The sequence below is a fragment of the Gymnoscopelus microlampas genome (assembly GCF_963454915.1).
Source record: "Gymnoscopelus microlampas genome assembly, chromosome: 9".
Taxonomy (NCBI): domain Eukaryota; kingdom Metazoa; phylum Chordata; class Actinopteri; order Myctophiformes; family Myctophidae; genus Gymnoscopelus; species Gymnoscopelus microlampas.
Window position 1 is genome coordinate 54,136,733 of NC_139946.1, and position 23,544 is coordinate 54,160,276.

Genomic DNA, 23,544 nt, shown 5'->3' on the forward strand with positions numbered 1-23,544 from the left:
ATTCGGTCAAGCTCACAATCAAGGTCACGTCAAAAGTAAAAGAAAAGAAAAGAAAAGGAGAAAAAAAAGAATGCCTGGAGTGCAGATGTTCATGGAATTTGCTCTGAATGAGTCTTCTTCCCCAAAGAGATGATTCACTTATAGGTTGAAAATGTCCAAGGACACGGCAACAGTCAAGCCCAAGGTGGAAATGGCATATTATTGTTGCTGTCGGGCAGAAACCTCTTATCTCCATATTTTTTCTTTTTGTGTTTTTTGGTAAATTTACGCCCTACTTGATCATGCTACAGCATCACACAAAAGTAGGAAAAATAGTGTAAAAATAGAGTAAAGAATTATGTAAAAATAGTGTAAAAAAAGAGTGTAAGAAATATTTATTAAAAAGTAGCAAAAATAGCAGATCTACAAGCTAAAAACGCGACGCTTCGCGCCGCGTTTCGAGCTCGTAGATCTGCTATTTTTGCTACTTTTGAATTTGAATCCTGAATCCTGAAATTTGAATCCTGAAAAGTAACAGTTTAGGTTTCCACCCGACAGAGACGATGATATACAGTACGTTATATTGTTGTTGTCAGGCAGAAACCTTGTATCTCCATATTTCAACTTTCATGTTTTTTTCCCCATGTATTAATGCTCTACTTCACTGTACAAGAGTGTCGCACAAAAACAGTCGATCTACATCTGCTAATTCTGCCATTTGGGAAACAATTGAAACATGTAAGTGAAAGCTTTATTACTGAACCAATGTACAGTATTAATAAGAGCTTGTGACTAAACTGCATTTCATGTCATGAAAGGTGCTATACAAATAAAGTTTATTAAATAATAACTATATTAGATCCATTGGAACACAGTTTCTTTTTTCCATTTCCTGAAAAGTTAAGGTTTTGGTCAAAGCAGCAACAGTCCAAGATGTTGTGGTTTTCGCTGCATCAGCTTGGAAATGCTGCCATCTACAGGTAGCTAATACAAGTATACCATTACAGCAAATGCAGAAATGCAAAGCATGCTGAATAAAAGCAACAATATGGTCTGCTTTGCCACAATCTAATTGTAGCCTATAATAATTATGAAAATAATTCATATGCTGTCAAAGTCCCCTTTGACAGCTAGCCCTGTAGCCTAATCCAAAAAATGTGATTGTTAATTCCTGTATGTTTTTAACACCATTTAATCAAATACTATGATTTGAAATAAAAGTGTTGCATTTTCACTGCCTAAACTCACTATACTGTCCGTCCGTCCGTCCGTCCGTCCGTCCGTCCGTCCGTCCGTCCGTCCGTCCGTCCATCCATTCCATCCATCCATCCATCCATCCATCCATCCATCCCACAACCCTGCAAATCTGCAATTCATATTCTCTGTGATCTTCCAAAGTGTGGTTGTTAATTAATTCCTTGTATCAAATATGATTTAATCACCAGTCAAACAAAGGCTATATGGCTTGAAATGGAAGTGTTGGGTTTCTGCCGGTTTCCACTGGCTACCGGCAGAGGTGTGTGTGTGTGTGTGTGTGTGTGTGTGTGTGTGTGTGTGTGTGTAGTCCACCGTCCAATCAAGCTCCCTTTGCTGGTTTGAATGTGAACTCTGAACCCCAACAAACATATCATGGCAGTGGTGCAGAAACAAATGATTGACATATGTTTTTGTCATATGGAATGGGAAACGTATTTGCCTCATCAGCAACAATTATGCAGCCATGGCAAAGAAATCTGTGTAAAGAAAGGGAACTTAGTTTGTCACTTTCTGACAAACCACAAATCATTTGACAAGACTTCTCCAGCCTTTAAATCCATCTATGTGCACTTTGAACAGGCCTTAAGAAAAAGTAACTGAAATGTCAGCCATATACAGTATGTATATTTGTATAACAAATGAAACTGGATAAAGTGCTATCATCAGTATTTTATATATTTGTCTAGTCAGCAACAACTGATGGCGCAGAAAGGGAACTTTGAAAGACACTTTCGGACAAACCACAAATCATTTGACTAGGTTTTTCTACTTGAAAGAAAGAAAGCCACTAGCCTTTGTTTCATTGTTTGACTGGTGATAAAATCATGTTTGATACAAGGAACTAACAACCACACTTTGCAAGATCACAGAGAACTTGAATTGCAGATTTGCAGGGGTGCTGGATGGATGGATGGAATGGAATGGAATGGAATGGACAGTGTAGTGAGTTTAGGCAGTGAAAATGCAACACTTTTATTTCAAATCATAGTATTTGATTAAAGGGTGTTAAAAACAATACAGGAATTAACAATAACACTTTTTTTGATTAGGCTACAGGGACTAGCTGTCAAAGGGGACTAAACTACCTGCTGTGCATGTAAGCTGCCGTTGTTCTCAAACACATAGGTAGCCATCCACAAACTACTTCAGGCTATGTCTATGTCTGCGCGATTTAGTGCCCACCCCCCATGTGTAAAGAGAATAATTGGTAACATTTCCAGTATCTCTCTCTCGCCATCTGTGAATCTTCCCACAAGTTCCAGTCAGTACGTAAGTACACACAAGATAAAGCTCAATGCGTTTCATCATGCCTGCAAATCCCAGTTCCCCTGATCACTGACAATAATGTTAATCTATCTGCATGGGTGCGGCAGTGGCTCAGCGGCTGGATGGGAACCACGAGGTCCCCAGTTCGATCCCGGGCTCCTCCAAAGTTAGTGTCCAAGTGTCCTTGAGCAAGACACTGAACACCTAACTGCTCCTGATGAGCAGGTTGGTGCCTTGCATGGTTTCCTCTGCTATCGGTGTGTGAATGTGTGTATGAATGGGTAAATGTAATGCACACATCTATGTAAAGCGATTTGGATAAAAGCGCTATATAAATGCCATTTGTAAATAGCAGATCTATAAGCTCACAATGCGTCGTGATGCGACGCATTGTGAGCTTGTAGATCGGCTATTTTCAAAAGATTTTCAAAAGGTTTGAAAACTTGAAATGGGACATTCTGCATAATGAGTACTTTCTACTTTTGGTACTTTAAGTACATTTTCATACCAATACCTTTGTACTTTTACTCAAGTAAATTTTGAATTCCGGACTTTTTACTGCAGTATTGATCCTTTTACGTAAAGGAATGTGAGTACACTTTCCACCACTGGAAAAGTGTGTGACCAACAAAGATGTGAACGCCACAGCTGGCAGATAAGGCCTTACGACCAATCATATCACGGCATGCATGCAGAGTAGACGCCCTATATGTGGAGCACATAAAACAGGCGGGCAGCCTGAACGTCTAACAGGAACACACAGCAACAGAACAGAGACCCATCCCACCAAGAAGACCCCAATCCAAGAGACAAGCTCCAGCTGACATGCTACTGGTTCCTCCTCTCCTGTGCTTGCTGGGCGTGGTGCTAGGCACCGTGCACACCCATCCCTTGGCTGAGACGAAGCTGCCAGTGGTTGAAAAAGTTAGGTTTTTTTTTGTGCAATACCACAATGTAGAAATATTCTGTTACAAGTAAAAGTCCTGTATTGAAATGTGTGCTTGAGTACAAATAGAAAGGTATTAGCCTGACATGTCCAGACTATATCACTTTGGTATCAAAATAAATGTCACACAGTGTTTTACACCTGTAAACCTGTGATGTGACAATAAGGTTGATCCTGATTCTGCTTGTATGTGCTTCTGAGTAAAATAAGCACATATAATCAGAAATGTGCTTAATAATGTTAACCCATTAAAACTGGGAAAGCATCAGTGTCATTTTAAATTTAAGCTACATAATTATGGTCTCTGTCGGGTGGAAACCTCATATGTCCAAAACTGTTACTTTTCAGGATTCAAATTAAAAAATAGCAAAAATAGCAGATCTACAAGCTCGAAACGCGTCTTTTGATGCTACGCTGTAGTATGATCAAATAGGGCATGATTCATTAACGACAAAAAAACACAAAACGTTTCTGCCGACAGCAATGATATATAGCAACATATATGTTTTTTTTCAGAAAACTGAAGGCATTTGTAGAATTGGCCTCAGGTCTTAATAATGTTAATGTTACTTCTCACCTCTGGCTGCAGCATGGAGCCTGTCCTGAGCCTTGGCTCAGCTTCAACGGACGCTGCTACACGTACGTGGCTACTCGTTTGAGCTGGGCCGACGCGGAGCTGCACTGCCTGTCCCAAGGTGCCAACCTGGCGTCCATCCACAGTATGGAGGAGCACAGCTTTGTCCGACAACTCATCAAAAACTTCAACCCACCGGAGGACCCGGCCTGGATCGGAATGAGTGACTTTCACAAGGTTGGCACCCAAATTCCACCCACTCCTTCCACTCTGAACTTGGCACGTTAGCTCCAAATATCACCCTCACCGCCCGTAACCTAGGTGTAATTTTTGACCCAACCATATCATTTCACACACAAGTCACAAGAGTAGTCCAGTCCTGCTACTACCAGATTAGGAACATTGCCAAGATAAAAATCATTCATATCCACTGCAGACCTGGAAACCGTCATACATGCCTTTATTTCATCCCATTTAGATTACTGTAACTCCCTCTACTCAGGTATCAATAAAAAAAACAATATCCCGTCTCCAGATGGTGCAAAACTCTGCTGCCAGGTTACTCACCAACACAAAGAAAAGAGAGCATATCACACCCATCCTGGCTGCCCTACATTGGCTGCCCGTGAGCTACAGGATAGATTTTAAGATTTTATTGATCACTTTTAAAGCCCTACATGGACTGGCCCCCAGTTACATTGTGGACTTGCTAAAACCTCATGAGTCAGCTCGCCAGCTTAGATCCTCAGATTGGGCCCTCCTGGATCCTCCCACAACACACTTTGTCACAAGGGGGGACCGGGCCTTTTCGGCCCGGGCACCGCTGCTCTGGAATGCCCTACCCTTGGACCTTAGGTTAGCAGAGTCAGTATCCTCTTTTAAATCGCTTTTGAAAACACATCTGCATATAAAGTGTTTTTCCTAAGGATTGTTTTATGGACTGACTTTAAATGCCGTTTTTATGTTTTTGTTTATGTTTTCTTATTTTATTCTTTCTCTTGCTGATGTTTTCGGTTTTTAATCATGTATGTAAAGCACTTTGTAACTTTGTTTGGAAAAGCGCTGTACAAATAAAATTAATTCATTCATTCATTCATTCACAAGGAGGGGGCGTGGATGTGGTCCGACGGCTCCAGAGTGGACTTCAGCTTGCTGTATGACGGAGGGCCACAGAGGTCTGCAGATCTGTATGACTGCGTGCACACAAACTTTGGACCAAAGCTGTGGAATGACTTGCCGTGTTATTTTACCGGCCCTTTTGTTTGTGCGTCTCGCACGGTCTGCCCCTAATGAAATGTTTAATGTATTAATTAACTGTTTTAATGTACCGTCCAGGGACGTGCACAGATAAGACTCTAGGTGGCGCTAGAGCACCTGCCCTTTGCCCTCTTGACCAGAAGTGCCCCTTTTCAGTTTACAGCAGGGGTCTTCAACAGGGGGTCCGGGACCCCTAGGGGGTCCTCAGAGTTACTACAGGGGGTCCGCCAAATCTTTATGAGATACGATTTTTCTTTTTACCATAACCACTCGAAACCTAGCATCCCTTTTCTGAGGAGAACTTTAGCCAAAAATAGCAGATCTACAAGCCCACAACGCCTCGCGCTGCGAGGCGTTGTGGGCTTGTAGATCTGCTATTTTTGGCAAAGAGGTATAGGTGTAGAGGGAAAAAAAGAACAGACCAAGTAAACAAAAAAAAGTATAATTTACTTGAGCACCTGCCCCTCAAAATGTCTGTGCACGCCACTGGTACCGTCTGATTTAACCACTTAAACAATGTCTGAGTTTGTAGATTGATTATCTTTGCTAATTGTCACACAACAAAGTAAAAGGCTTCACCCACTGCCTTGTGCTTCGTCTCTCTCCATAATAAATATACATTAACTCTAAACTGTTAAAGGGTATTTATCTCTCTCTCTCATTTAGTTATTTAAAGTCCATTAAACAAGTTGGTTTGGTGGAAAATGGCTCATTTATGTCAGTGGTTCTCAAAGGTGAGTCCTGGTACCACAAAAAAAAAGGGAAAAAGCTAATCTACAAGCTCACGACGCATTGTGAGCTTGTAGATCCATTTAACTATATTATATACTTATTATTATTATTATTGCCTATGACATGCCCAAAATATGGTCAGGTTTGAAGTGGATTATTTAACCACACCTCCACCAGATAGAAGGTATTCCAATGACAGAATGTGCTGTATTATAAGAAGGACTATTCAGATCATAGGTTTCTCTCTCCCCACTTACGGCACCACATCTTTTCAAATGGGGGTCCGCAGCCTAACAGGTATCGATTGGGGGTCCATGACAAAGTCCTTAGACCAGGGGTCTTGAACGTTTTTCAGGCCAAGGGCCCCTTTGCTGAGAGAGAGATGAAGCAGGGACCCCCTCCCACCACTACATATTGGATTCATGTTAAATGTGTGTTTTCATACAACTTAAAGGAGTAGTTCACCCGGAAAATTACTTTAGTAATTTTACTAAAATGACTTACTTATTTTTTTTGTCGCATTCCTAAACCGATAATTTGATGACGGGCAGAGTCGACTCAAAGAGTGTCCTACTGAGTCTCCTACTGACCGATGACCCGGTCATCAAATTATTGGCTCAGGAATGCGACAAAAGAAAATGGACATGAATTCAAGGCTTCATCAGGGTGTATAATTGATAGAAAATATCATTTTTTGGGGGAACTACTCCTTAACCCCGTTTAAACTTGACTCTTTGGCTCGGTACTTGGTCTGCTCTTTCCCCCCCTGTACACTGAACCTCTTCACCGGAAATAGCCGATCTAATTTAGTTGCAGAAGTGCTAGCTTGTAGATCTGCTATTTTCGGCTACTGTTCCCCTCAGAATATAGGGATCATGCGAGGGTTCAAGTGGTTCATGTAAAAATACAAAAACAAAGTCCCTATCATACAAAGATCCCCCCCCCCCCCTTCAGTATCTTTGAGGACCCCCTGCTTGAGACTATAGCAGCAGGTAGCTGAATGCTGCATAACTCTGCATCAAGCCAAGTTTAAAATGCATGCATCTTTTTGCAGTGGGGATAAGTGTATTACTTATTGTTGTGACTGAAAACGGTTACTTAGTGTCAATTTGCTGGTGTGAAGTTGATGCCATGGCAAATATTATAACTCTATGCGTGAGAGATAGATGAATCAGATGATTCATGGATCAAGCACCAATGGAGCTGTACTACACACCTTCTCCAGCAGATGGCGGCAAGCTTCAAATCAACACCATGTCCATTGTGTGACAAATCGTCCACCCGGCAGCAGTGTTGCCATGTCTGCGTATTAAAAGCGACTTTAATAGGGCTTGTTTTTCTGTAAAGTTGCTTGTAAATATTGGTAGTTGCGGGTTGAGTTTTTTTGGGCTCGTTTCTAAAGTGTACCCTACTTGCTTATTTAGACTTATTTATTTTTAAATTATTTTTTAAACCAGTGGTTCTCAAATATTTTCATGACATTTTTTTGTTCCAGGGAGCATTAATTTTGCGTTGTTAGAATGTTTAAAACATATTATATTCCAAATAGCCGATGCAATGAGCTCATATGGCCTAGTTGCTTCTTTTGGCCTTGTTTCCCTAGACCTGGTTGCTTATTTCTCTCACAAACTGTGGCAACAGTGCCTCTCCACCAGCAAGCTTCAAATCAACACCATGCGTGACACATCGTGTAACTGTCCCAGATGAAGAGACAGTGGTTTCAGTTATAATTATAAATATGTTTTGTTTATGTAAAGTTCATGTACACACTAGGATAAAAGATTCATTTAATTATGAATAATTAGTACTAAAATTTACAATAAATATATTAAAAAGGTTTATATAGTACAAGATTTAAGGTAAAAACGGTGCCCATTGCTTGAAGGGTTTATGGTAAATTGGGCAGAGTCACATGGTCAGAGTGAAGCTTGTCAATCAAGTCAGAAGCAAGCAGAGCTGACACAGAGAGGTCACGTCTTGAGAAACTCCAGAGAGAGAGATACAATTGCTATAGTTCTGCACAAGGTTCAAGAGGCGCACACGGTAAATGTTTATTGCATTCTGTGCCTTTCATTGATTTGTGATGTATTGTTGTGTGCATTGTTATTTGCAAGTTAAACTTTGTTTGGAAGACTTCATTGTAAGATGACAATAATTGGATGCACCTGTGTGGACTGACTAATCAGAGGAGTGTTTCATAATGATTATGGATTCTACTGAACAAATGTATGTTTATTTCCTTGTAGTTTTCACGGTGTCTTGTATGGTGTCTGTATGGAGTTTGGAGAGTTATGATGGAATAAATACCAGAAAAAGACATCTGTATGATGCGTGGACATTTGTTGAACCTGGGGCAGCTACAGTGAAAACGTAACGCCCAGCGTGGTCCCCAAGAGAGAACGTCAAGCCAGCGTGGTCCCAGAGGGAACGGAACACACCAACGTGGACGTGGTAGTAAAAAGAGTGACAGAGCTCTAACGCAGTGAAATAATGTCCGACGGAGAGGAGAGGAACAGTCTGCTTTGAACAACTGAAGCTGCAGTACCGCAGTATTACCCACGGAGGGCAGCGTTGCCCAGTGTACACTGCAGCTCTGCAAGAGGCTTTTGTGCGCATGACTGTTTTCATCTCATCGCTGCAACCAAGAGAGTGCAGGATTGCATCGTCATCCCAGACGTCAAGGTTTGACAGTGCAACACATGAAGAACAGTTGATAAGATACAGAAGTTAAAAGAGAAAAACAAACCCAAAGAAAAGAAAAACAAAGAAATTGTTTACAAACATGGTAATTGTTATTTGCTGTATTGATGTTGCATTGCTATGCATATTGTTTGTGTTTTGACAGTTAATTGCCATTTGATAATTGAGAGTCGCTGTAATCAAAGAGTGCACTCAAAGTTTATTTTTGAATCGCTATACAGTAGCCTATAGAGATTTGGTTTACACTCATTGCACTCGAGGTTTAAGAGCACCTTTTAAGTTGATGTTAAATACAGCACAGCATACAACAGAATTATGCCTGCTGGCGGTGGAAAACCACAAGGTGATGAGAAAGAAATGGAGTCTCTTCAAAAGGACTATGACAAACTAAAAGAACAACTTGAAACAGAAACTGATGATAAAGAAAGAGAACGGCTTGAGACACTAATAGGTGAAATTCATGCTGAAATACAAATACTTCAAGTGTCTCAAAAGGAGCTTACCTCCACGCCAAAGCAAGATCAAACACGGAAATCCAGTAGAGAGAGAAGGTTCACTCCAAAAATGCAGGAGCTGAAGCAACAAGAGATTTCTAAAATGGAGAGTAAATTCAACTCACTGTATGGACATTGGAAAGACAACGTTAGAGTTGCACGTGCAAATCTGAAACTTGAATGCTCTGACCTGAATTTGGCTGAGATGATGGACAGTGTTGAAGGGTTAGAGAAACAATTGGAAGAGGTGTATAATAGTATGAGAACATTATCAGCTCCGTCTCCGGATATTAGGCGGAAAATAGATGGCTGCGTACACCTAACAAATGACCTGATGAAGCTGATGAACATACGTTTGGTTGAAAATGGAATGGAAGAGTTTGATCCAGACGCAGAAAGAGCAAGACTCAATATGGTGTTTAACAAAGAATACGCCCAGTCCATAGCAGGGACTTCCCAACACTCAAAACATGGATCAGATCACCCAAGTGTCTCAGCAAAAATTGCAGATTATGCAGCAGAATTGGCTGCCAAACAAGTAGAAATGCAGATGGAGGATGTTATTGCTGCACAAAAACAAGCTATGGCAGCACAGCAACAAGCTATGGCCGCACAGCAACAAACTATGGCGGCAGATATGGCCGCACAGCAACAAACTATGGCAGCAGAGCTTAAAAAGCTAGAAAATCAGAGGGATATTCAAGTGCTAACTGCCAAGCTTAAGGCATACTCTGAAGCCGACTGTGATGAGAGATCAGTTTGCAGTGAAGTGGTTCTTCCTCATGCAGTTCCTAAGAAAGAGATAAAAAGTGAGATAAAAAGTGAAAGAACATATAAGGACAATGTACAATCAAACAGTACTAACAACGAAGTGTCAGTAGTACAAGCCCTTTATGACACAATGGTGCTTACCAGACTGCCTGCACCTGAGCCCTCCATCTTCACAGGCGACCCACTGAACTTCCTAGAGTGGAGCGTGAGCTTCAAAGCATTAATTGAGCGCCGATGCACAAATACAGCAGACAGGCTCTTTTACCTGCAAAAATATGTCAGTGGAGAGGCACGATCTGTGTTGGAAGGAAGCTTCTTCAGAAAGGATGAGGAAGCCTACGGTCAGGCATGGGAGGCACTGAATGAGCGTTATGGTCACCCGTTCATAATCCAGCGTGCCTTCAGAGATAAGCTGAAGAACTGGCCAAAGATTGGTTCTCGAGAGTCATTTAAACTAAGACAGTTCGGTGATTTTCTTAAAGCTTGCAGCAATGCCATGCCACATGTAAAGGGGCTTCAAGTGTTGAACGACTGTGAAAGTAATCAAGAGATGCTTCAAAAACTCCCTGACTGGGTTACCTCTCGGTGGAATCGCATAGTTTCAAAATGCCTAAAAGAAAATGAAGAGTACCCTAGTTTTAAAGAATTTGCTGAGTATATTGCTCAAGAAGCATATATCGCGTGCAATCCAATAACCTCCTTCCATGCACTGAAGCATACTGAAGAGAGGCAATCTAGAGACATGACGCGCCCAAAGGCAAATGTGTTTGTCACAAACCTAAGCACCAGAGACAAGCCAAAAACAGTGGAAAAAACACACAGTGCAGAGGAGAGTAGCTCGGAGGAGGCTTCCGAAGATGAGGAAGTAACAGCATCCTCAAACACAGTCAAATGTACATGCTGTGGAGAGAGTCACTTCATCTACAAATGCAAGACGTTCAGTGACAAATCTGTTGAGGACAAGAAAAAGTTTGTGTTTGACAATAACCTATGTTTCGGCTGTCTAAGAAGAGGACACATTTCAAAGGACTGCAAGAAAAAGGCTACTTGCAACATATGTAAGAAATATCATCCGACACCCCTTCATGAAGACCGTCCTGTTGGAGACAAATCATCTTCTCAGGTTGAGCAAGTAGAAGAAAGTACCTCTTCCCTAACTTGCAGTGTAAACACAGGTGATGGTGGGAGCACATCCATGATAGTACCTGTATGGCTTTCCTCGACCACCACCCCTAAAACACAATCCCTAGTGTATGCCCTATTAGACACCCAGAGTAGCAACACCTTTGTAGACAAGGAAGTGTGTGAGAAGATTGGGGCAGGTATGGCACCAGTCAACTTAAAGCTAACTACTATGATGGGAAAAGACTCCAGCGTCAAGAGTGAGAGAGTTAGTGGGCTAAGAGTTAGAGGACTTGACTTAGACAACTATATTGACTTGCCACCTGCCTACACCAGGGATTTTATCCCACATGAGCGTTCACAAATACCTACCGCAGAGACAGCCAGAAGATGGAAGCATTTGGATGGCATAGCATACGAAATGTCAGGGCTGATTGATGTCAAGGTGGGGTTACTAATAGGGTACGACTGCTCTAAAGCATTAGCGCCACGGAGAGTTATCACAGGAGGTGATGACGAGCCATATGCTATAAAGACGGACTTGGGCTGGAGCATAGTTGGCAGCGTACCACAGAAAGTAAAGTCAACTGATGTGACTGGTCTGTGTAATCGGATATCAGTTAAAGAACTTCTGCCAATGACACCAGCTCCTGTCAATAGAGACACAGAGAACAGCAGAGATAAAGAGCTTGAGACAGAAGACACAAGTGAGACCCACTGCACTTACAAAGTGGTACCAGAACCTGAAGTGGAAAGGAAACATAAAGTGCAAAATCTGCAAATACATGCAGATAAAGACACAAATGAGAAACTAGTATCACAGAGCGGAATACTCACTACTGTAGCCTCTATGTTTGACCCACTAGAGGTCCTATTCCCTTTCTAGAAATGTGCCAAAGGGGTATGGATTAATGGTCCTTTTCCTAAGTTGGTTGTGTTGATAGGAAACAATGAAAATGGGTTCTAAGTGAACTAACCTGTACATACTTACCTGTGTGGAGTAAAAGTTGGTGTATTTCATCTTACCTGTGAGAAAAAGGGTTAAGGGTCTTGACCTGAGAGTTAGAAGTTTGGTTAAAGAAATTACTGTATTTATTAAAATATGTACACTAAAGAATTACAGTAATTTGGTGGGAGTGTAACTGTCCCAGATGGAGAGACAGTGGTTTCAGTTATAATTATAAATATGTTTTGTTTATGTAAAGTTCATGTACACACTAGGATAAAAGATTCATTTAATTATGAATAATTAGTACTAAAATTTACAATAAATATATTAAAAAGGTTTATATAGTACAAGATTTAAGGTAAAAACGGTGCCCATTGCTTGAAGGGTTTATGGTAAATTGGGCAGAGTCACATGGTCAGAGTGAAGCTTGTCAATCAAGTCAGAAGCAAGCAGAGCTGACACAGAGAGGTCACGTCTTGAGAAACTCCAGAGAGAGAGATACAATTGCTATAGTTCTGCACAAGGTTCAAGAGGCGCACACGGTAAATGTTTATTGCATTCTGTGCCTTTCATTGATTTGTGATGTATTGTTGTGTGCATTGTTATTTGCAAGTTAAACTTTGTTTGGAAGACTTCATTGTAAGATGACAATAATTGGATGCACCTGTGTGGACTGACTAATCAGAGGAGTGTTTCATAATGATTATGGATTCTACTGAACAAATGTATGTTTATTTCCTTGTAGTTTTCACGGTGTCTTGTATGGTGTCTGTATGGAGTTTGGAGAGTTATGATGGAATAAATACCAGAAAAAGACATCTGTATGATGCGTGGACATTTGTTGAACCTGGGGCAGCTACACATCGTCCACCCGGGCCCTGAAACATGACATGGCGCTACTTGTTCCTGCGTTTTGAAAATCTTACATATACAAACAGTACATCTACATAATCGTTCAAATTTCAAATATAAAGTGATGACCCTGCGGCCAGAAATGTTACAAGTTAAAGCGCCTGGGTCTAAGTACCTGCATCTTCCGTATTGTTCAATAAAAAGCTTTTTAATCTGATTGCTGGCCATTTGTCCCGAAATGTCTCCATATGCTTTCAACTACGCGCCCCTATCGGTTGGGAGGTGTACTGCACTCTGATGCATTAATACAAAATAAAACAATTGCTGCCAATTGGATTAAAATGCTTTTTATTGAACAATACGGAAGATACGGGTACTTAGACCCAGGCGCTTTAACTTGTAACATCCGTGGCCGCGGTGTCAGCACTTTATATTAGAAATCTTAACCTTTATGTAGATGCAATGGTTGTTAATGTAAAATCTTCAAAAAACAGTAACAAGTAGCGCCATGACGCGTGTGACAGACGAGCGTCATGTGAGCCGTGGCTACGTCCACCCGGAAGTTGTTTGAGTTATTTGTTTGTTATTGTTTGAGCGTCAGTTTGGCTGTTTGTCGCACACCACGTAGTACGTTACCGTTATCTTTACATTAGTTCCATTTTCAACCCCATTCTCTCTCCTAATCATGGCTTTACTACAAACACTGAGGTCTTTTGTCAACGAGCGTCTCTCCATGGCCGCTGAAGAGATCTTTGTGGTGGTTGAAAGGATTCTAACAGAATATGAGGATCAAGCTTTCAGCTCCAAAAAACAGATTGAGCAACAACAAAGAATCCTGGATGTGGTTTTAAAACCTTACATCAGATTACACAAAACAGGTTGGTTCAGTACACTACAATGTACTTTAAATAAACACTAAGGAGTTTACCAGTGGTAAAAGTAAACGTATCAATAATGCAGTAGTAGGAATACAAAATAATGTTAAAAAATGTAGAAAGTATTCATTTAGCAGAATGTCCCATTTCACAAGTTTTCAATTGTGTAAAACATATTTTGAAAATAGCAGCTCTACAAGCTCATAATATTGTGAGCTTGTAGATCGGCTATTTTCAAATGGCCAAAATGTATATAGGGCTGAAGTGGTTAATGTATGTTTTGTAATAACAATAAAAGTCTACTAAGTAACTAGTAACTAAAGTTTTGAAATAAATGATTGTAGTGGAGTAAAAGCATAATATTTGGCCCTGAGATGTAGTGAGTAGAAGTAAAAGTACCTAAAAATTGTACTTAAGTGCAGTACTCGAGTAAATGCACTTAGTTACTTGTAGTGATTCGATGTTTTTAATTTCAAGGACCACCAGTTTCATATGCGTTTGGCCAAGGACCCCTTAGCTGAGAGAGAGATGAAGCAGGGACCCCCCACTACATATTTTATAAGCTTGTGCTGCAGATTGAACTTTTTCATAGCTTTCATAGAAAGCTGTAGCCGCAATCAACTCTAAATTCTATTTTAAATTTATTGAATCTAGAGTTGCAACAGTAACCCTTGACAGCCCATACATCCACACAGAAACATCCTATCTGATTGTATTAAACAATGTTAAACTCACCAACATGGCAGCTGTACGGAAAGCTTGAATTATCCTCTTTGTATCTGCAAAGTGTGAATCCGCAACTAAGTGAAACCGACCTCCAGAGTGGAATTCTTTGACAACGCTCCGCGTCCCGTCTCCATGTAGACGGAGGAAAAGGCAAAACGTGTGTCGTTGCCAGGTGTTGTGAGAGAAATAAGCAGCCAATTTTATGAAAACAAGACCCAAAGAGGCGACTAGGCTACATTAAATAGCACTTTAAACCTATACTACAGTACATAAGCTATTTGAAAATAGACTATCTACAAGCTCACAGTGAGCTTGTAGATCTGCTATTTTCAAAAAGATCTTGAAAAGAAATAATGAAATAATATTTGATATATATATATCTATATTTGATATAGAACGACTCTAAAGCTTATACATTATAGAATGTAAAACATGTAATAGTTCTCTCTTATTTTATCTTCTGTCTAGAGTTCCAGCACCGCCCTGTGTGTGAAGAGGTTTCCCCTGAACATCAAGAGAGGAACCCTAGTCTGGTCCAGGAGGAACCAGAGCCTCCACAGATCAAAGAGGAACAACAGGAGCTACTTCAAAGACCAGAGGAGGCTGTTGGATCAACACAGACATTACTAGCAGTGAAACATGAAGATGACGGTGAAAACAGAGAGACAGAGCCTCTAGCCACAACCTCCACTGGACACACGGAAACACAATCTGATGCAGAGGACTGTGGAACATCACAACCAACTAGTGATGACCAGCTCCTCTCTTCAAACGGTTCTGAATCTGAATCTGACACTGAAGAAGACAGTGATGAGTGGGAAGAGAGCAGCCAGACCAGCCAATCTGACACTGAAGATAGTGATGAGTGGGAAGAGACCAGCCAAGCAAGCAAGTCAGCTATAAAAACACAGAAATCACACAAGACACAACATGTGGGAGGACAAAGATTGACTTTGAGAAGCAAGAAGAACCCAAAATCATTCCAAACTCCGCCCATGAGGAGTCACATAGGGGGAGAGATCTTTGTATGTACACTTTGTGGCAAAGTCTTTGGTCACACGTGTCTTCTGAAAAAACACATTAGGACGCATGCGGCGGAAAAACCCTTTACTTGTACAGTTTGTGGCAAAAGCTTTTGTCACAGGGTTGATCTGAAAAGACACGCAAGGAGTCATGCAGGGGAAAAGCCCTTTGCTTGTTTATTTTGGCTTTAGTCACTCGGTTGATTTGGAAAAACACAAGAAGCTCTTAACTTGTACAATTTGATAAAGAAGCTTCAGTCGGAATTATCATCTGAAGACACACATGGGGGGGTCATATGGGGGAAAAGCCCTTTAATTGTACAGTTTGTGCCGAAGGCTTTTCTCAAATGAGTCATCTGAAGACACATGAGGAAAGTTGTCGTTTTTGACAAATGCTTTGGCCAAAGTTCTACTTTTAAGAAACTATTTTGGAATACGTTGGACAAACAGGTGTCCACATGCTATTGGTGATGTGGGGTAAATAAATAGCTACACCTTATCAGGTATTGAAGGGTTCAGGAACACAGAATTAATGCCACGTTACATGTATAACATATATTAGGCTTTGGCTAATCCAGCTGTAGGCACATCATAAGCCTACTCACAGGGTAGGTGATAAAGTGGTTTATACAAGTTTCAGTTGATACATGTGATTGGATAAGAGGCATTCTATTAATGCAGATATTCAGTACAACAGCACTGTAATATTTTGCTCCTCCAGCTAGCTAATGTTAGCCTGTTATTTACAGTCGGAGACTCTGCGTATTGTTTATATAAACTTTATATGTTATGTAGCAACATTTTTTGTTATTTGCTGTTGACTGTTATTTATGTCCTTGCTTTATATTCATTTGGACATTTATTTCACGTGTATTCATTTAGTAAATGAATACAATGAATCACCTGATGAAGGCCAACTGTGGCCAAAACATTGTTTACCCTGTTATGTCTGTGTTTTAAGTAAACAAAACACTGAGGAGCAATGCTGTTGTGCGGACCTTTATTCTTTTAAACTGTCATTTTGTGTCCAGCACCAGCAACGAACTGGATCTGTGCAACCCACTTGTTTTGAACTATTCATTTAGTAAAAACATTACATTAGTCATTTAGCAGACGCTTTTATCCAAAGTGACTTAGGAATAAGTGCATTCAACATAGGTAGGGAAAGAAACTACTAATCACCAGAAGTCATAAGTACATTATCTTCTAAAACATGCAACCAAGAGTATACCTAGCGCTAAGGTAAAAGTGCAATATATCAGCTACCTACTTTCTTAAACAGATGAGACAAATAGCTAAATCAAATGAGCACGAGCTAAACAAATACGTGTATCGACTAAACAAGAGCCAATAAAACGAGCTTGTACAACTAGCTAACAACAAGTAGGCAAGGCGAAGACACAAGGGCTAACTGCAGCACACCCTCTCTGTGCTCAACATAAGAGTTGAGTTGGTTGGGTGTGTGTGTGTGTGTGTGTGTGTGTGTGAGAGAGAGAGTCACATTTAGGGATGGCCAAATGGAGACATTTTATTAACCGGTTACCGTTAGGCCTTAACGGTTAATTAATCGATAACCGTTAAGAAAAAATGCCAAAATACATTTTATTTCAAAGGGCTTCTATTTCCAAGTCTACACAGTTTGTTTTGTGTCTCCAGCAGAGTTTCTAGTGTCTCTATCTCTCTCTGGAAGAGGTTGCACATGAACTCTGCAGCCGCACTGAGGCACTCCAACACAAACAATACCAATACAAAGATGAGGAAGAAGAAGAATAAAGTGGAAGTTACGTGTGGTTGCAGGTGTAGACTTGGCAAAAAAAAACAATTAGAAACATTTTTTACCCTTAAAAAAAACTTTTTTTTTTTAACGGTTAACCATTAGCCTTTAGTGTTAACCGCCAAATCTTTATTTGATATGACTTTTCTTTTTACCATAATCACTCGAAACCTAGCATCCCTTTTCTGAGGAGAACTTTAGCCAAAAATAGTGGGCTTGTAGATCGGCTATTTTTGGCAAAGAGGTATAGGTGTAGAGGGAAAAAAGAACAGACCAAGTAAACAAAAAAAAGTATAATTTACTTGAGCACCTGCCCCTCAAAATGTCTGTGCACGCCACTGGTACCATCTGATTTAACCACTTAAACAATGTCTGAGTTTGTAGATTGATTATCTTTGCTAATTGTCATACAACAAAGTAAAAGGCTTAACCCACTGCCTTGTGCTTCGTCTCTCTCCATAATAAATATACATTAACTCTAAACTGTTAAAGGGTATTTATCTCTCTCTCTCATTTAGTTATTTAAAGTCCATTAAACAAGTTGGTTTGGTGGAAAATGGCTCATTTATGTCAGTGGTTCTCAAAGGGGAGTCCCGGTACCACAAAAAAAAGGGAAAAAGCTCATCTACAAGCTCACGACGCATTGTGAGCTTGTAGATCCATTTAACTATATTATATACTTATTATTATTATTATTATTGCCTATGACATGCCCAAAATATGGTTGCCAGGTTTGAAGTGGATTATTTAACCACACCTCCACCAGATAGAAGGTATTCCAATGACAGAATGTGCTGTATTATAAGAATGACTATTCAGATCATAGGTTTCTCTCTCCCCACTTACGGCACCACATCTTTTCAAATGGGGGTCCGCAGCCTAACAGGTATCGATTGGGGGTCCATGACAAAGTCCTTAGACCAGGGGTCTTGAACGTTTTTCAGGCCAAGGGCCCCTTTGCTGAGAGAGAGATGAAGCAGGGACCCCCTCCCACCACTACATATTGGATTCATGTTAAATGTGTGTTTTCATACAACTTAAAGGAGTAGTTCACCCGGAAAATTACTTTAGTAATTTTACTAAAATTACTTACTTTTTTTTTTGTCGCATTCCTAAACCGATAATTTTTTGACGGGCAGAGTCGACTCAAAGAGTGTCCTACTGAGTCTCCTACTGACCGATGACCCGGTCATCAAATTATTGGCTCAGGAATGCGACAAAAGAAAATGGACATGAATTCAAGGCTTCATCAGGGTGTATAATTGATAGAAAATAACATTTTTTGGGGGAACTACTCCTTTTAACCCTGTTTAAACTTGACCCTTTGGCTCGGTACTTGGTCTGCTCTTTCCCCCCCTGTACACTGAACCTCTTCACCGGAAATAGACGATCTAATTTAGTTGCAGAAGTACTAGCTTGTAGATCTGCTATTTTCGGCTACTGTTCCCCTCAGAATATAGGGATCATGCGAGGGTTCAAGTGGTTAATGTAAAAATACAAAAACAAAGTCCTTATCATACAAAGACCCCCCCCCCCCCCCCCCTTCAGTATCTTTGAGGACCCCCTGCCTGAGACTATAGCAGCAGGTAGCTGAATGCTGCATAACTCTGCATCAAGCCAAGTTTAAAATGCATGCATCTTTTTGCAGTGGGGATAAGTGTATTACTTATTGTTGTGACTTAAAACGGTTACTTAGTGTCAATTTGCTGGTGTGAAGTTGATGCCATGGCAAATATTATAACTCTATGCGTGAGATAGATGAATCAGATGATTCATGGATCAAGCACCAATGGAGCTGTACTACACACCTTCTCCAGCAGATGGCGGCAAGCTTCAAATCAACACCATGTCCATTGTGTGAAAGTTGCTTGTAAATATTGGTAGTTGCGGGTTGAGTTTTTTTGGGCTCGTTTCTAAAGTGTAGCCTACTTGCTTATTTAGACTTGTTTATTTTTTTTTATTATTTTTTAAAACAGTGGTTCTAAAATATTTTCATGACATTTTTTTTGTTCCAGGGAGCATTAATTTTGCGTTGTTAGAATGTTTCAAAAATATTATATTCCACATTTTATTGCAAGAGTTTTTGAAAATAGCCGATCTACAAGCTCACGTAGATCGACTATTTTCCAAATAGCATGCAATGCTCTCATGTGGCCTAGTTGCTTCTTTTGGCCTCGTTTCCCTAGACCTGGTTGCTTATTTCACTCACAAAATATGGCAACAGTGCTTCTCCACCAGCAAGCTTCAAATCAACACCATTCGTGTCACTTCGTCCACCCGAGCCCTGAAACATGACATGGCGCTACTTGTTCCTGTGTTTTGAAAATCTTACATATACAACCAGTACATCTACATAAACGTTCAAATTTCAAATATAAAGTGCTGACCCTACGGCCAGAAATGTTACAAGTTAAAGCGCCTGGGTCTTAGTACCCGCATCTTCTGTATTGTTCAATAAAATACTTTTTAATCCGATCGCTGGCCATTTGTCCAGAAATGTCTCCATATGCTTTCAAACACGCCCCTATCGGTTGGGAGGTGTATTGCACTCTGATGCATTAATACAAAATAAAACAATGGCTGCCAATTGGATTAAAATGCATTTTATTGAGCAATACGGAAGATAACGATATTTAAACCCAGGCGCTTTAACTTGTAACATCCATGGTCGCGGGGTCAGCACTTTATATTAGAAATCTGAACCTTTATGTAGATGTACGGGTTGTTAATGTAAAATCTTCAAAAAACAGGAACAAGTAGCGCCATGACGCATGTGACAGACGAGTCACGTGAGCCGTGGCTACGTCCACCCGGAAGTTGTTTGAGTTCTTTGTTTGTTATTGTTTGAGCGTTAGTTTGGTTGCGCGTCGCACACCACGTAGTACGTTACCGTTATCTTTGAATTAGTTCCATTTTCAACCCCATTCAATGCCCTTAATCATGTCTCAAATACAAACACTGAGGTCTTTTGTCAACGAGAGACTGTCTGTAGCCGTTGAAGAGATCTTTGTGGTGTTTGAAAGGATTCTAACAGAATATGAGGATCAAGCTTTCAGCTCCAAACAACACATTGAGCAACAACAAAGAATCCTGGATGTGGTTTTAAAGCCTGACATCAGATTACACAAAACAGGTTGGTTCAGTACACTACAATGTACTTTAAATAAACACTATGGAGTTTTTACCAGTGGTGGAAAAAGTCAATTAAGTAAAAGTATCAATAATGCTGAATTCAAAATAATGTTAAACAGTGTAGAAAAGTATTACTTTTGCAGAATGTCCCATTTCACAAGTTTTCAATTGTGTAAAACATCGTTTGAAAATAGCAGATCTACAAGCTCACAATATTGTGAGCTTGTAGATCGGCTATTTTCAGATGGCCAAAATGTAAATAGGGCTGAAGTGGTTAATGTATGTGTTGTAATAATAATCAAAATCTACTAAGTAACTAGTAACACAAGTTTTGAAATAAATGATTGTAGTGGAGTAAAAGTATAATATTTGGCCCTTAGATGTAGTGATTAGAAGTAAAAATACCTACAAAGTAAATGCACTATAGTTACTTTACGTGATTCAACGTTTTTAATTTCAAGGACCACCAGTTTCATATGCGTTTGGCCAAGGACCCCTTAGCTGAGAGAGAGATGAAGCATGGACCCCCACTACATATTTTCAGGCCAAGAACCCCTTAGCTGAGAGAGACATGAAGCCGGGACCCCCCACTACATATTTTATAAGCTTGTGCTGCAGATTGAACTTTTTCATAGCTTTCATAGAAAGCTGTAGCCGCAAGCAACTCTAAATTCTATTTTACATTTCTTGATTCTAGAGTTAAAACACCAACCCTTGACAGCCCATACACATCCACACAGAAAAGTCCTATCTGATAGTATTAAACAACGTTAAACTCACCAACATGGCAGCTGTAGGCCTACGGAAAGCTGGAATTATCCTCTTTCTTACAGTATCTGCAAAGTTTTGTTCCATAAAAATCCACCTATCAGTCCGTTTAGACGGGAACGGCGTTTTCGGGCTTGAATCCGCAACTAAGTGAAACCAACCTCCAGAGTGGAATTCTTTGACAACGCTCCGCGTCCCGTCTCCATGTAGACGGAGGAAACGGCAAAACGTGTGCCAGGTGTTGTGAGAGAAATAAGCAGCCTTAAGCAGGTCTTATGAAAACAAGACCCAAAGAGGCGACTAGGCTACATTAGCACTTTAAACCTATACTACAGTACATAAGCTATTTGAAAATAGACGATCTACAAGCTCACAGTGAGCTTGTAGATCTGCTATTTTCAAAAAGATCTTGAAAAGAAATAGTGAAATAACATTATTTGATACAGAACGACTCTAAAGCTTATAAATTATAGAACGGAACAACATGTAATAGTTCTCTCTTATTTTATCTTCTTTCTAGAGGTCCAGCACCGCCCTGTGTGTGAAGAGGTTTCCCCTGAACATCAAGAGAGGAACCCTAGTCTGGTCCAGGAGGAACCAGAGCCTCCACAGATCAAAGAGGAACAAGAGGAGCTACTTCAAAGTCCAGAGGAGGCCGTTGGGTCAACGCAGACATTACTAGCAGTGAAACATGAAGATGACGGTGAAAACAGAGAGACAGAGCCTCTAGCCACCACAACCTCCACAGAACACACGGAAACACAATCTGATGCAGAGGACTGTGGAACATCACAACCAACTAGTGATGACCAGCTCCTCTCTTCACACGGTTCTGAATCTGAATCTGACACTGAAGAAGACAGTGATGAGTGGGAAGAGAGCAGCCAGACCAGCCAATCTGACACTGAAGACAGTGATGAGTGGGAAGAGACCAGCCAAGCCAGCAAGTCAGCTATAAAAACACAGAAATCACACAAGACACAACATGTGGAAGGACAAAGATTGACTTTGAGGAACAAGAAGAACCCAAAGTCATCCCAAACTCCGCCCATGAGGAGTCACATAGGGGGAAACATCTTTATATGTACACTTTGTGGCAAAGTCTTTGGTCACACGTGTCTTCTGAAAAAACACATGAGGACGCATGCGGCGGAAAAACCCTTTACGTGTACAGTTTGTGGCAAAAGCTTTTGTCACAGGGTTGATCTGAAAAGACACGCAAGGAGTCATGCAGGAGAAAAGCCCTTTGCTTGTTTATTTTGTAACAAAGGCTTTAGTCACTCAGTTGATTTGGAAAAACACAAGAAGCTCTTAACTTGTACAATTTGATAAAGAAGCTTCAGTCGGAATTATCATCTGCAGATGCACATGGGGGGGTCATACAAGGGAAAAGCCCTTTACTTGTACAGTTTGTGCCGAAGGCTTTACTCAAATGAGTCATCTGAAGACACATGAGGAAAGTTGTCGTTTTTGACAAATGCTTTGGCCAAAGTTCTACCTTTAAGAAACTAGTTTGGAATACGTTGGACAAACAGGTGTCCACATGCTATTGGTGATGTGGGGTAAATAGCTACACCTTATCAGGTATTGAAGTGATCAGGAACATGGAATTAATGCCTCGTTACATGTATAACATATATTAGGCTTTGGCTAATCCAACTGTGAGGACAGGGTAGGCGATAAAGTGGTTTATACAAGTTTCAGTTGATACATGTGATTGGATAAGAGGCATTCCATTAATGCAGATATTCAGTACAACAGCACTGTAGTGTATCGCTCCTCCAGCTAGCTAATGTTAGCCTGTTATTTACAGTCGGAGACTCCGAGTATTGTTTATATAAACTTTATATGTTATGTAGCAAAGATTTGGGTTTGGATTTGCTGTTGATTGTTATGTATGTCATTGCTTTATATTCATTTGGACATTTATTTCATGTGTATTCATTTAGTAAATGAATACAATGAATCACCTGATGAAGGCCAACTGTGGCCAAAACATCGTTTACCCTGTTATGTCTGTGTTTTAAGTAAAAGAAACACTGAGAAGCAATGCTGTTATGCAGACTTTTATTCTTTTAAACTGTCATTTTGTGTCCAGCACCAGCAACAAACTGGATGTGCGCAACCCACTTGTTTTGAACTATTTATTTAGTAAAAAACATTACATCAGTCATTTAGCAGACGCTTTTATCCAAAGTGACTTACAATAAGTGCATTCAACATAGGTAGGGAAAGAAACTACTAATCACCAGAAGTCATAAGTGCATTCTCTTCTAAATCAAGCAACTAAGAGTATACCTAGCGCTAAGGTAAAAGTGCAATATATCAGCTACCTACTTTCTTAAACA

The 23,544-nt window shown here is 40.4% G+C and overlaps 2 protein-coding genes across 2 annotated transcripts; both read left to right on the forward strand.

Moving 5' to 3' along the window:
* Positions 1 to 13,517: 13,517 nt before the first annotated feature.
* Positions 13,518 to 16,971, forward strand: LOC311052458 (uncharacterized protein; the record flags this gene model as incomplete). Its single annotated transcript, XM_084067418.1, has 3 exons — positions 13,518 to 13,777; positions 14,969 to 15,525; positions 16,966 to 16,971. The coding sequence occupies exons 1-3, from the start codon at positions 13,585 to 13,587 to the stop codon at positions 16,969 to 16,971; spliced, it is 756 nt and encodes a 251-aa protein (XP_083923544.1). The 5' UTR covers positions 13,518 to 13,584.
* Positions 16,972 to 20,168: 3,197 nt separating this feature from the next.
* LOC311052168 (uncharacterized protein) lies at positions 20,169 to 23,198 on the forward strand. Its single transcript, XM_084066993.1, has 2 exons — positions 20,169 to 20,429; positions 21,717 to 23,198. The coding sequence occupies exons 1-2, from the start codon at positions 20,225 to 20,227 to the stop codon at positions 22,523 to 22,525; spliced, it is 1,014 nt and encodes a 337-aa protein (XP_083923119.1). The 5' UTR covers positions 20,169 to 20,224; the 3' UTR covers positions 22,526 to 23,198.
* The last annotated feature ends 346 nt before the right edge of the window (positions 23,199 to 23,544 follow it).